General features: G+C 34.0%; 1 protein-coding gene across 4 annotated transcripts in view; it reads left to right on the top strand.

Moving 5' to 3' along the window:
- LOC136032877 (cytosolic iron-sulfur assembly component 3-like) overlaps positions 1-15,172 on the top strand; it is a 47,927-nt gene that overhangs the window by 12,540 nt on the left and 20,215 nt on the right. For all 4 annotated transcript variants that reach the window (XM_065713303.1, XM_065713302.1, XM_065713301.1 and 1 more), the window contains exons 3-5: positions 2,251-2,349; positions 5,813-5,956; positions 8,062-8,176. In XM_065713303.1, the coding sequence (XP_065569375.1) occupies positions 2,251-2,349; positions 5,813-5,956; positions 8,062-8,176 (358 nt within the window). The remainder of the gene's footprint in view (positions 1-2,250; positions 2,350-5,812; positions 5,957-8,061; positions 8,177-15,172) is intronic.

Here is a 15,172-nt window from a genome sequence, read left to right as displayed (position 1 = left end):
TGGACAAGTTTGTGCAAGAAAATGAGCTCGAACATACTCGTCTTTCATGCCTGTTTTAGTGCCTGATGTATTAAAGGTGAAAATTTGTGCAAAAGATTCTTTTTACTACATATTTAGATACAGATACCAGAAGAGATTTGATTGTTCAGGCTATGGAATGTTTCTTTTTTTTTTTACTGACAGACCTATTCATGGAAAGAAATTGTTTCTACTGTGACTGATAGGTGTGCCATCTATGGTTGGTCATCGTTGTAGTGTTAGCCACACCTAGAGTGACACTTGCCCGAGCTGAATCTTAGTCCTAGATTGCACTGGTCTTTACAATATGTTATAAACGCTGTTTATAATATTGAAAGTCATTTTTTGAACTGAATTTTTTAGTTATCTTCCGAACTATGTCAGGAAAATGATGAAGTCTTGACTCAGTTATTTCTGCACACTGAAGTTCGTTAGCTATCAAGAGGCTCTAGATTAGTGAGATATTCGGCTAGTTATAGCTATTTTGGTGGTTTTACTAGATAAAGTTCCGAATTTGAAAGAGAATATGAACAATTCCTGAAAAAGATATTTATTGCTTGACTAACAGTTTTGATAGGCTATGTTTCACAAAGGTACTTTGCAGGTACAAGTGATAATCTTGTTTTACATTAAAATAAATCAATATTGTTCGTCTTTGTGGGAAAAATTAGCTTTTACAAACAACTTTTAAGCTCGAGAGAATATTCATATCTTCTATATTTGTCAAAACAATCAGAAATAATTCAAGACTTTATTATTTTATCATATGTCACTCACTTAGATGCATTACACAAGGTTTCTGCTAAGATATGTGAGGATCTTTTAAAGCTACGAATCCATATTTCTAAACTTAAAGAGTTTTGAAATTTAAAAGTTGTCAAATTTAATTTTTTTAAATCCAATTAAAATTAATAGAAATTTATGTTAAGTTTAGAAAGTTTTAGATAATAAGTCTGTACAATATCACAACCATGGAAGAAGCCAATGTGATAGTGCAAAAAGAGTTTATCAGCTCAGACGAGAAACTTAAGTGGAAATTCATCCAAGGCTATCAGTAGTACTGGTTGTAGTGCAACATTGAAATACAGCATCCAATATCTTGGAACATTGCTAAAGAAAATACCTTATTGCTTTTTCATCATCATGTCTAATCGGAAAAGGCTTAAGTGTGATTATAAACATATTGAGAAAACAAATCATCTGAAAATCAACGAACCTGGAGACTTAAAGTTGCAACTCGCCAATATTTAACCAGGTTTAGCTAGATTGGTAGAAAGTCACCAGGTTCGTCCATAGCATTGCTTTTTTTTCTGTCTTTACTTTAGGCTTTTAATGTTTTTCAAATCATAATTACCTACTTAAGTATTTTACCTACTTAAGTTATTTACCTACTAAGTATGTGCTTAAATAATTAATTAATAATTACTTAAGTAATTTACCTACTAAGTATGTGCAATTTGAATTTAAAGCTCTTAATTACATTTGATATTTACTGCATTTTAGGTTCATTTTTTTTCTCTTAAATTTTGATGAGAAAATGATGTCAAGTTTGTTAACTTAGGCAAACGCGATGTTTTTGACTTAGCAAGTATTCTTTACCAATCAAAAAAAAAAAAAAAAAAAAAAAATGTAGAAATAAGACTTAAAGAGTAATTTGGCTATGTGGAGGCATCAGTTCAATTTTGAAAAGAAGTCTCTTGCCGAAAGTAGTTTGGGTACTTGGGTAGTTTGGGTATTGTTTTAATTTAATATAGGGTAGATATCATTTAATATAAAAGAATAGAAAGTTCAATCCAAACACGTAATAATAAAGTTTTGGGTGTATTTTTGTTAGTTTAAAGGAAACTGAAAACGAATACTTATCCCAATTTGTATGTCACTTCTCTTCTTTTAAAATCTTGTCTTGTTCCAGTGTTTTTTGTTGTTGTTTTTTTGTATTTATTTTATAAGTGTTTTATTTTTGTTCTCTGTGGCCCATTACAAGCATAGCTTCTTGGGCCTATTGATTAATTTATTTTTGTAATAGTTTTCTTTAGTATTAATAAATTGATTGATTGATTGAAGGGTAGAATTAAAAGTAAAGTTCATGCGTGAATGAATTATCTGCATTATATGTGATCTTTTGAGTGTCAAGTTTGTTCATTATTCTTTGACATGGCTCCTTAATAGAATTTATAATTTTTTCGTAATTATTCAAATTTTTTTGATGAATAATTACTCTACATCTTTCAGGAATGTGTAAAACCTGTAAAAGTGGACAAGAGTCAACCACCTGGAAGAGGAGCTAAAATAAAAATTGAACATGATGGATCCTACATTCAAGAACAGGAGGTGTTTGTTGAAATTTAATTGTATTTTTTAGTATTAATCATCTTGAACCTTTTATTCACAAACATTAACAGTGTGCAGGGATCATATCATGGTTGCAGCGTTCTCTGCAACCTAGTAAAGAACGAAATTCAGCCCATACCAACCGAAAGTTTAAAATCGTGTAAAAAAAGAATTGTCAAATGTGGAAGAATTGACATTCGAAGTTGATTCAGTAATGGTAGCTATGGTTTTAATTCATCTTATTGGTAAAAGTATTTTGCGAAAACAAATCTAGGAGAATTCCGAAAAATAGCTTGAAACGCTCAAAAATGGTGTTAGATCGAAGTGAATAGTATGCTATTTAAATTGCCTCTATCAAAAACCCAATTCAGGAAACTTTCCTTGTTTTTGAGGGGGGGGGGGCCTCAAAAACAAGGAAAGTCACTTTTTTGCCTGCTTATCACTGATGTATCCCCTTTTTTCTTGTTCTTTTTTCCACTGCTAGCATGGCACTGGAGCAATGCAGAGAACCCTTTAAGAGCTCATTTGAAAGGAAACGGCTATATCTAGCGTCTTTTTAAGTCTTAAGAATTTACTATTAAAAGAAAATGTAATTTTTCACTAAAATTCCATCTTTGTATACAAGATGATTTAACACGCGTATCTTTTAACAAGATAATGTAACACATATATCTTTTGAAAAGTTCCTTTTTAAGAATATCTGTGAAAAATTCATGACTAAACGTTAGAAACTCATGGATCCTAATAGATCGTGACTGAAAAGCGTCTTCATATCAAAAGGAACTTTATTTCAGGGACGTTTATAGACGTTTAATTATGGACACTGATGATTATGATCGTAAAACGAATACCATTAGTTCTGATGCCACTACTTACAAAAAACTGGATTTCGATCCTACGGATAAATAAAGTCGATAAGAAAGGAATTAGAGTCGCTAAAAAACAATTTACACATTACCCCACAATTTTATAATAAATTTTATCCAAGAGGTTATTCTGCACCCAAGATCTATGGTCTACTCAAAATTCATAAGACGGGAGTCCCCCTCTGTCCCATTGTATCAACTTTCTCGTCACCTGTTGCAAAATTAGGAAAGTGGTTGTCGGTGGCATTACGTCCACTCTTAGGAACACAAAAATCATATTTAAAAAATTCCACTGATCTTACTAATAAGTTGACAAATTTCACATTGAAGGAGAATTTAATGCTCTGTAGTTTTGATGTGGTTTCCATGTATTCGAATTGTAATGTGAAAAGTGCGAAGATATATCAAGGATTAAATTAAAAAAGCACTTTGATTTGATACGAGATGTGACCATGGCTAGTTTGGAGATTGAAGTCATTATGAAGTTGGTTATCCTTGCAAATGAATATTCTCTTTATTTTGGTTTTAGTGGTGAATTTTACAAACAGGAGTGGGGTTTGGCTATGGGGGTATCTCTCTCTCCTTTGTTGGTAAATCTCTTCATGGGCTCTTAAATCCTACGCTGTGCACAGTTTTAGGCTTTTGTCTTGTTTCTGGGCCAGATTCGTGGACGATGTGTTTTGCATTTGGAAACACGGTTTAGAGTCCATAGGCCTTTTCCATAAACATTTAAATAGTTTTGATAAAAATTTAAAATTTACAGTGGAGTTTGAAGAAAATGACAAACTACCTTTTCTTGATATCCTATTGATTAAAAGTGATTTCCATTTACTTTTTTCAATATATAGAAAGCCTATACACAGTGATAGGTATTTGAACTTTCATTCGTGCCACCCTATTTCAGTGAAACATGGGGTTGTAATGGCATTGGCTGATAGAGCTTTCAGAATTTGTTCCCGTGAGTTTCTGGATTCTGAATTGTTGTATTTGATGGATATTTTATTTTGTAATATTTACCCAATTACCCAATATTTACCCGAAATTCACTAATACAAAAAAATAGACGCATTAAACATAACAATAGGGTTATTGGAGTTTCGCAGTGTACAGAATTAAACATGCCTATAAGTTTCATTTCTTTGCCTTATGTACATATTTTGGGGGAGATGCTTAAATCAATTTTGCGTAAACGTAACGTTGATACATGTTTCCAATCAGTGAGACCCTTTGGTAGTTTCCTTAATTCTGGGAAGGATTTGACCTGGGGAAATTTAGTTAGTGGGTGTATAGAATTCCTTGTTCTTGTGGAAAGTTTTATATTGGTAGAACTCACCAACAATTTATTGAGCATCGCAACTCAATAGAAAAAACCCTACAATTGAACAAGCCTCCTGAAACCTTTGTTTCGACCCCTGTTGAACATACATTCTTTCATCCTGAACATTTTATACAATTTGATGAGGCCACAGCTATTTCTAATGATAGTTTTTTTTTAAGTGGGTGAGGGAGGCTATAGAAATTAAAGAACATACGTTTGCCAATCTTTCAATAAATAGGGATACTGAAAATTTAAATATTGACCCAATTTATGATTGTCTTTTGAAAAATGAACCAATAGTCAGTAAGAGAATTAAAATTTTATATAATCACCAGGGGACTAGATTACCTACTGGTCCAAAAAGAGTTGCTTCAATATTACCTAACAAGAGGATTATTTTTGCAACAGAATAGTTAATTCAGTTTCAATTTTTATAATTTTTCCTCGGTTGCTTTGATGTTTTCATTGAAGTAACTCTAATAGCTTCTTTTCCCTGCGTGAATCAGTTGCGACAATTGTATTTATTGGTGGTGGTTTTGTTTGTTTTTAGTTTAGTGTTTTTTCTTTTTAGCTGGTGCTGAGGACGCCTAGTTTACATGCAGGCGAAATATCCGCGTTGTTTTAGTCTTTCATCTCTTTTCTGTCTACTAGCTCCAGTCTTGTTTGATGGGTTTTTTTTCTCATTGAGTTTTATCTCTCTTTGTTGTTTATCTATAGACTGAAAGAACCACTCATTGTAGCTGTAATCAAAATACTACTTACTACACACTTTCGGGAAATGATTTGTACAATAAGATTTTTGCTAGCTTAGTTTTGTTCTTTTGCTCATGTTTAAAAATAGGAAAATGGAAACATGATTCTTTGACCTAAAGGTCATGATTGGAATATTCAAAAGTGTCTTGAACTTGATACAAACAATTACAACGTTGAGGCGAAACAAAGAGATCCAGTTATACAGAGGATAAATAGTGCTCCCCTCCAGAGTATTCTTCCAGACGTGTATATTTGTATATATACCTATTTCTTTACTGTATGAAAAATACCCTATGTCTAATTATTAACTCAACTTATTTGATTTTGAGTTAGTATTCCCTTCAGATATGAATTTTAGTTAAAATGCCGAAACTGTTGGATATCAAATCTGTGGATAGCTTGGTTTTCAAAATGTGTTTGTTATTGCCTTTGTATGTTAAAGAAATGATGTGTCTTTTTTAATTGTGGCAGTCGTTCTGATGTTCACGCTGTTACAGTGATAGCTATTATTTTTTCTTTATTTTAGGATGGATCAAAACAAAAACTTGAAAAAGCTAATATAACACTGAGTGACTGCCTCGCTTGCAGTGGCTGCATCACATCTGCTGAAGCTGTTTTAATTGGACAGCAAAGTCACTCAGAATTTCTTCGCATTTTAGATGAAGCAAAGGTAAGTTTGATTCTAGTCTACCTTAGCGTATATTTGTAGACTACCGCGCCGTATGTGTATGAACTACCTAATCTAATAATTGTAAGTTACAAATAAGGAATTTCGATAAACTTATTTGGGTATTTATATGGAGCTATCTTAGTAAACTAAACCAAACCAATTTTTGCTTCTATTACGTAAATACCTAAATTACTTGCTTTTGCAAAAATTTTCCATCCCAATTGTTTGTTTTCCTACTAAAAATTCACAATTCATAATTAATTATTGTTAATAAAAATGAAATGGAAACCTGAAGACCGATTTAGCCTACTTTTCTTGTGCATGTTAAAACATCTGCTTTGATTTAGATGGTAACACGTTGCTCAAGGAGAGAACCAGTGTGGATGTTGGTTTCCTTTTTGTTTTTTTGCAAAACTTTGTTTTACATATTGCAAGGATTGATTGGCTGTGCTCAGTTAAACTCTCCTCTAAAATTATTTTAAGATAGCTGCATCCCTATCAGTTATGTTCCTTGTAAAGAAGACTCACTGAGGAACAACGGGCTCTGGACCATTTTATAATTATAATTCCAATTTATTATTCTCGTTATAAATAGATTCTGATGGAAATTTTCTCATAAGGATCATAAGTACTAGACAATAAGTCCTAAAGTAAAATACAATATTTTGTTTAAAATCAGCCAGTATTTTGTGTTTAATTTATTATATCTTCTAGAAACGACCAGCTTCCGCGCTGCTTATTCGGTGCATTTCTGTTTCTTTAAGCCTTTTTTTGTCGATTATTTGTCAGTATTCTTTGCTTTCTTGGAGTTAATAATGACGAAGACCACACTGCCTTTCCATAATACAAATACAGAAAAGAGATTAATGAGGACTTTTTTTCCCAAGACAGTGAACAAAACTTTTTTTTCTCAAATTCATCCTCTAATTCATCAAATTATCCTCTATTTTGGGGGAAATAAAAAAAAATAAATAAAAAGGCAAAAAGGCAAATGTTTTTTTTTATCTTTCTTCCAGCTAATCCTTACTCACTTTATCGGTATTGCGTCATAAGAGGCTGGGGAGAGCTGCCAGCTATTTGACAAAAGATGTTTAGTGCCTTTAGCTCAGTTGCAACCTGGAATAGTTTTATGCTTTATTTAGGAAGTTTAAGTCGCATTATTCAGCTAAATATTTGTATTTTTTATTAATTTTTTCTTGTTTAGTCCTCAATGAAAAACTCTTCTCGCAAAAAAAAGTTATATTTCCTGCTCTTGTAATGTTATTCTATATGTTTAAGACACATTAAATACATACGTAAATAAAGGTAACAGCAATAGACAAACAAAAATAACTAAAGGAGTACAGAATGAAAACCAAAAACTTTCTGAATCGGTGTTTGCTTTTTCTGGTTTTAGAACTTCGTCTGAAGCCACCCTCCATAGCGAGTAATTACTAGTGCCGAAATGTAATGGCAATATCTAGCAAAACTAAAAAGTGAAAAACCTTTAAAAAATTCGTCAAAGTTATTGTCAATTCCTAGTTACTGGACACAAAGTGAGGTTAGAGGGAAATGCATAACTTTAAGATTTTTCTGGGTACTGCTGAATGGTGTTGATTTTTTTAAAGATATATTTAAATTTCTAATTATCAGTTTTTCTCACTTTTTGACATAGGCCGATATGTCATCGATAGGATAATGATAACCTGACGAATAAGTGAGTGATAAGCTGAGAAACAGTAATTAAGACTGGCGAAACTTAATAATTTTAAGACAAATGAATACCCCGACATACTAATCACGTGCTTTCCTCTTTGCTTAATGCTCTGTCAAAGTTTGTAAAAATTAATGGCAAATCTACATACTGTGAATTCCTGACGGACTGTCTACACCTCTGCAGCTTATGCTGTAGATTTTCACCTTTTTAGTGTTGACTGTCAAAGAAGAAATCTTTCTTCTGTTCTTTTGGATTTATTTGTAAACAAGAAAAGTTTCTGCTCGCTTCTTCTTACGATTCAGCGTGGCAACAAAGGAGAGAATCTTAAAGTCAGGGGGTAAATTTTTCTACATTTTTATGTCCTTGGTACTTTTGTGTAAAATGTTAACATGCATGTATTTGCTTACAGGGTGGCGAAGAAGGGCATGGCCTAAAAGTTGTTGTTTCTGTGTCTGTACAACCAGTCTTGTCTCTAGCTGAAAAATATTCCATTAAGGCAGAAGAGGCAACTGCCTTTCTCATAGGTACGGATCTGGTAGTTTTCCCTTTTTTTCTTTTTTTTTTGTTACTCTTTATTAGAAGCGGGATTTGCATTGTAAGTTGTGATTGTTTACATCATACAGTTGATTTTATGAAGTCACTAAAAATTTTGAAGAATTTGACAAAGAAAATATGTTCTTTTCAATAATGATGGACGCTTTGCAAGATGTTTTAGATTATGATAGACTATTATTTGCAAAAGTCTAAAGATGTTTTATTCCCAACAATAAACTTGGGTGTTCGTAAAAGGGGTAAATAATCACTAATGTTTTCAAAACTTAAAATAAGACTTAAGCATCGGAATTCTTAGCAATTAGACAAGGATATCAAGAGGAACTAACAAATAGATGGATAAGGATCGTTATATGTCTATTAAAAACTATTGAACGTGGACAAAATGGGTCGCAAAAAAAATTACTAAACGTTTTAATATGGCTTGGAGTGAAAAGCTGCAACTATAACGTTTTAGAGCACATTGGCTGCTTTTTGCGACTTTATAAGGGAGTTGTCCAAGTTTGTGGATAATTCTTTATTTTATTTTGTACAGTTCAACTTCACTTTCAATCATTTGATAAATAGTTGTTGTAAAATGAAGTCTTCAATCAAATCTCTCTCTCTCTCTCTCTCTCTCTCTCTCTCTCTCTCCCTCTCCTCCTCTCTCTCTGTCTCTGTCTCTCTCTCTCTCTATAGCCATGAAATGCCAATGTATCTTAAATACTTCCTATATTTAAGAAGTTTTTTGTGTCGAAACATTTGTCTAAAAAGAGATTTTTGTGGTAGTTTTGTGGCTTTGGTTTTCAATAGCAGTTTCCAAACACATTTGTTTTATCCTAATAGTGATTTTTGAACTAGTGACTTCTAGAATACAGGCTCAGTGACGTAAATAACTAGAACATCATCTCATCACAATACTCAAATCATATCTGCACACAAGGTGGAGATGCAAGAATTGTGTTGTGCATAATCTGCTTCTTGGCCGTTAAGCCACCCCTCATCCCCGGTTTATAATCGTTATCGTGTGCACCAACTGACCAACGCCTGATAATAGATTCACGTCCTTCTAATAACAACCCTTAGAGATAATGATCATTCAATTACAATGCCTCTGGTTACCTAAGGTTAAATCTTAAGTACGATTGGAAACAAAATGTCAGTACCAACAATATTTGATTGTGTCACAGACAAATGTGTTGTACCTTAAAATTTACTCAGGTTTGTCTAATTTATAGATAATTTACTAAGCCATAATACTAAGACATAACTAATAATCCATAACTTAAGCCATAAACATAATAAATAAGCCATAAACATAAGCCATAATATAATAGCCCTAAACATAATAATAATAATAACAATAAGCCATAAACATAAGCCATAACTAAGCCCAAATACTGAGCCATAAACTGAATGTTTGAAATAACAGTTGCAGCTGGTTAAATACAACTAAAACAATTGCAGATAGTCAGAAAGCCTGTTGTTGGCTAAGTTTAAGTTTTAAGTAAAGCCAAGGGGCATTGATCACCTACAGCTGGACCTGACCTACAGTTTCTCCCTTTTTAAGGAGAAACCAGAATTCCAGTGAAATACCATTGATATATTAAGTCCTCTGAAGGGAGAGGATGAGAGTTATCTTGTGGGAGCAACACTTTGGTCTGGAATCTCAGGAAGGGATTTAGAGATATTATATTGACTTTATATTGACTATATAGACTATATTATACTGACTATATATTATATATCATATTGACTATATAGAGTTACTCTTTGGTTTCTCTTTCTGGTAGTTTCAACACAATAGTATCTTGTGTGCTAAACAAGGGAAAAAAACTTAACTACCTTCTTCGCGTCTTATAAATAATTTTCAAATGTTATTTCTGAAGGCTAATAAATATCTCTGATCCGTTGGGGAACAAATATTCTGATTGCCGACAGACTTACTTTGTGAGCACCTTTTAGTCTTATGTCGATACAAAACCAAGGCTAGTTATCTTTTTGACATTGAAAATCTCATGATAACAAGTAGATAGTAAAAAATAACTGTAGCAATTCTAGTTACAATTGCATCTATCCATGAAAAATAAATAAAAAGATTCGCTTCACATTTTCCAGGACCCATTTCAGAAGATGCTGAATGCTAAATTTAGTTTTATTAATGCTAGATTAGAACGGCCATAATGAGCATGTAGTTTGTAGCATGTCGTTTGGTGTAATTTTTTTTTCTTTTTTTTTTACTTTATGATTTACTTTTAAGATTTGATCAAAGAAAAATTAACTACCAAATTTCTAAATAATTGCCTTGGCCTTGTATTTTTTTTTCTTTTTTAGACACATTGATTTTCAAAACTGGCTTGTTATGCACACAGTTATGAAAGGTTTTTAAGTTTTATTTAAACTTGATGAAAACGGCACGAACTTTTAAATAAAAATGTAATATTTTTAACACTGTGAACGAAATAACTTGTAGGGCTGGAGTCTAGCTTCTTTTTTAGTAAGAAACATTCAATATAAATCCAAAACTAGATTAATTTGCGTAGGTAGCGTTTATTGTTGCAGCAATGCTTTTTTGGATTCAACAACCAAAGTGTTGCGGGAGCAACACTTTGGTCTGGAATATCAGGAAGGGATTTAGAGATATTATATTGACTTTAGAGCCGTTTGGACCTTACTTGAATTAGTAAAGTCCAAACATGTAAGGTATATTTAAGTTTACATGTATGCTGTATCCTTAAATGTATCGGAAACAAAACACATGTGGACAAATTGGTACTTATCTAACCTCTTGTCATCAATTTTCATTGGAAGGGGTAAGATAGTACTCCCCTCAAACTCCTCTCAACCGAGGCCAAATCCAGGTGGGACACTAAAAAAAGTAAACTAATTTGCAGAAGTTTCTAATGCCTTAAAGATAAACATCCACTAACAACTTATTCTTACTTGTACGTCCCTCTCCGTAGCGGAACAACAGAATTGTTCGTAAGCTCAAATGCATCGGACGCCAATAATAGGTCACACCCACTAGCAAAAGATGCAGATCCCTCATCGTTGAAGATGTGCATGGTATAATAAGCGGTTTTAAAAACGTATTTCGCCATATCTCGTTTCTCGTGCATAAAATCTGTATCGGTATAAAAAACGTATTATTCATTTTCGCCAGTTGAGTCTTATCCTTATTAATCGTTGGCATCATTCCAGATTAAAGCTTAAAATATCGTCTCATAGAGCCTAATTAGTACTATTCTATACCTAACTTTTTAAAATCATATTACTGCAGCTACTCTTGATTTATAGTCGCTGCATAATCTCATGGAGACAAATTTCCTTACCCTCAAACGTATTGGAAGTAAAGGGAATGTAAGTTATTTGTCTTGGTCCAAAATGCAAATCAAGAATCTATGGTTACACCAACTAGAAAAAAAAAAATACAAGCTCCTTATTGACAAAGATCACCATCGTCCAACAACTGAATGTTACCTCTAAATCTGTAGACTGTCTCATGCTTTAATCTTAATTTTTTCTTTAGATGTATTGAGTAAAACTAAAGTTGTCAGCCCCGCAAAACCTTTTAAACGATATATTTCATGAAATAGCTCAAATCTTGCAGTATAAACTTATCGAACCCTTTGGTACTATAAAGAAAGTGAAAGACAGGTACAACAGTCTGTAGAAGTACATAACCACTTATCCCTGAAGACGACTGTGGCCTAAAAGCCGTTTCTTAATTGAACTTCCTCACTTATCTTTGAATTCTCTTCTCCCAATTCTTTTGATTACGTAAAAGGTAAACTAATTTGGTGAAGTTTCTGACCCTTTAACCAAGAAGATGACTGCGCTATCACAATTTATTCTTATTTGCACGTCCAGTGGACGTGCACGGTAGTGGTTTGAAACTGAATTTTGTACCTCAGATGCATCAAAAGCAAATAATAAGGACACCAACTAGCAAAAGACACTGACCCCTCATTGCGAAAATATATCATGTATAACAGCCAATTTTTACTTATAGGTAAAAAGCCTTATCTCAAAATTTGAACCAGACTCCTTTTTTTCTAATGTTTACCCAATCACTTAAGTTGTTAACCCTCAAAAATTTTAAAACGGTGTATTGCATAGACAAATTTTCGTTCGGAAAAACTGACGTCGTATACATTGATTATCTATCAAGAACTATTGAAAAGGACTGTGTTGAAAAGAATCTATCTGTCTCGGTTCAAAATTTGTTTTCCATGCCGTGGTCCAACTTTGTAATATCAATACTTAGAAAGGAGCTAAAGGAATACTCGAATTTCTTCAATGACGGGGCCAGGTAATCGTCGGACATTTTACGCACTTTTTGATTTTAGTCCCACTTGGATTTGAACCTGCTAGGATGGAGTTTTCCTGTTCAAAGGACGAACCTGGCTCAATGGAACAAAAGCTTGGCTGCATAACTTCAGATATTCCTTCCCAACTTAGACTATACAACTCCACTTCAACTCACTCACTCTAGGCTCCAGCTCAATTACAAGCAAACTCTATCCTTTTTGGCCCAAGGCAAGAATTATACACAGCTTTCCAAAACCTAACTTCATATTCATCAATACGGCATGAGGTCCACACTTCCCGTAAAAACTACGGAGGTTAGAACCCTACCCATTTTCTAGAAAAAAAATGTGGCTCCCGCAACCAAATAATTATGATAAATCAATTATTTTTGGTTGTTCTACCCCAATAAATGATTTTTATGGGACTTGGTATTAACCAAGTGTCACCCTCCCCCCTCTAGAAAAATAGAAAAAAATGAAGTATTTTTAACTTACGAACGGTTGATCATATCTTAATAAAATTTGATGTTCAGAAGGATATCGTGTCTCAGAGCTCTTTTTTAAATTCGGACCAGATCTGGTGACATTGGGGGGGGATGGGGAAATCTAAAATCTTGGAAAACCCTTAGAGTGGAGGGATCGGGACAAAACCTGGTGGGAAAAATAAGCACAAGTCCTAGATACATGATTGACATAGCCGGAACGGATCCGCTCTCTTTGGCGTAGATGGGGAGGGGAAGGGTTAATTCTGAAACTTTAGAAAAATGATGTATCTTTAACTTAAGAATGGGTGTTCGGATCTCAGTGAAATTGATATTTAGAAGGATATCGTGTCTCAAAGCTCTTATTTTAAATCCCGACCGGATATGGTGACATTGGGGGGAGTTTGGGGGGGAACCTAAAATCATGAAAAACGCTTAGAGTGGAGGGATCGGGATGAAACTTGGTGGGAAAAATAAGCAGACGTCTTAGATACGTCATTTACATAATTGGAATGGATCCGCTCTATTTGGGGGATTTGGGGGGGTTTTAATTCTAAAAAATTAGACAAAATGACGTATTTTTAACTTACGAAGGAGTGATCGTATCTTCATGAAACTTCATACTTAGAAGGACCTCGTAACTCAGATCTCTTATTTCATATCTCAACCAGATCCAGCGTAATTGGGGGGGACCGAAAATTTTAGAAAATACTTAAAGCAGAGAGATCAGGATGAAACTGGATGGGAAGAATAAAAACAAGTCTAAGATAAGTAACTGACATAACCGGACCGAATCCGCTCTCTTTGGTGGAGTGGGGGGGGATTCGGAAAGATGACGTATTTGTAACTTACGAACGGGTGATCAGATCCTAATGAAATTTGATATTTAGAAGGATCTCGTGCTTTAAAGCTCTTATTTTAAATTTTGACCAGGTTCTGTGTCATTGGGGAAGTTGGAGTGGAAAACCGAATTTCTTGGAAAACGTGAAAATTGGGTTATTTTTATCTTACGAATAGGTGATCGGATGTTAATGAAACTTGATATATAGAAAGATATTATGTCTCAAATGCTCCATTTTTGACTCGAATTGGAGCCGGGGACAAAGGGGGTTGGAGGATACCTAAAACATCCGTTGGAGGAAAACTGAAATCTTGGAAAACGCTTAGAGTGGAGGGATCGGATGAAACTTAATGGGAAGAGTAAGCACCAGTTCTAGATACGTGATTGACATAATTGGAACGGATCTGTTCTCTTTGGAGGAGCCGGGGGAGTGTTAATTATGAAAAATTAGAAAAATTGAGGTATTTTTAACTTAAGAACGGGTGACCGGATCTTAATGAAATTTGATATTTAGAAAGAATTCATGTCTCAAAGCTCTTATTTCAAATCCCGACCAGTTCTGTTGACATTGGAGGAGTTGGAGGGGGAAAGGGGAAATCTTGGAAAACGCTTAGAGTGGAGGAATCGGGATGAAGCTTGGTGGATAGAATAAGCAAATGTCGTAGATACGTGATTGACGTAACCGTACTGGATTCGCTCTCTTTGGAGGAGTTGGGGGGAGGCCGGGAGGGGTTCAGTACTTTGGCGAATTTGGTGCTTCTGGACGTGCTAGGACGATTGAAATTGGTAGGCGTGTCAGGGAGCTGCGCAAGTTGACTTAATAAAGTCGTTTTCCCAGATTCGACCATCTGGAGGGCTAAAGGGAGAGGAAAAATTGGAAAAAATCAGGTATTTATAACTGACGAGTGGGTGATCGGATCTCAATGAATTTTGATATTTAGAAGGACATCGTGATTCAGAGCTCTTATTTTAAATCCCGATCGGCATTAAGCCTCTGATTTTCCTTTTAAATCAATCTATTGATTCTTAGAATTTTGTTAGAGCTCATACCATATGAGCTCTTAGCTCTTGTTTTATTGAAATAATATGTTTATTGGCTTAAATAAAACTCCGGCGCGTCACTGGTTTTCCGATCTGGTAATATTTATTCACGAGAACATCATGTTTCATCTTGGGCAAGCACATGAATGTGGATTGATAAATTAACGTTAAATTAAACATGTCCTAAAAATGAACATGGTTTTCAGAGTATGAGAAAAATAATTGTCAAAAAAAAAAATGAACGCTCTCCTTGCGTGTTTGAGCTTGCGCTGGATGTTATGGAAAAGTTTTATTTATTATTAAGTAAAGTACTTT

The sequence above is a fragment of the Artemia franciscana genome, chromosome 11 (genome assembly GCF_032884065.1).
Source record: "Artemia franciscana chromosome 11, ASM3288406v1, whole genome shotgun sequence".
NCBI classification, from domain to species: domain Eukaryota; kingdom Metazoa; phylum Arthropoda; class Branchiopoda; order Anostraca; family Artemiidae; genus Artemia; species Artemia franciscana.
Note: the sequence above shows the minus strand (reverse complement) of the source record. Positions and strands in the feature narration are given on the sequence as shown.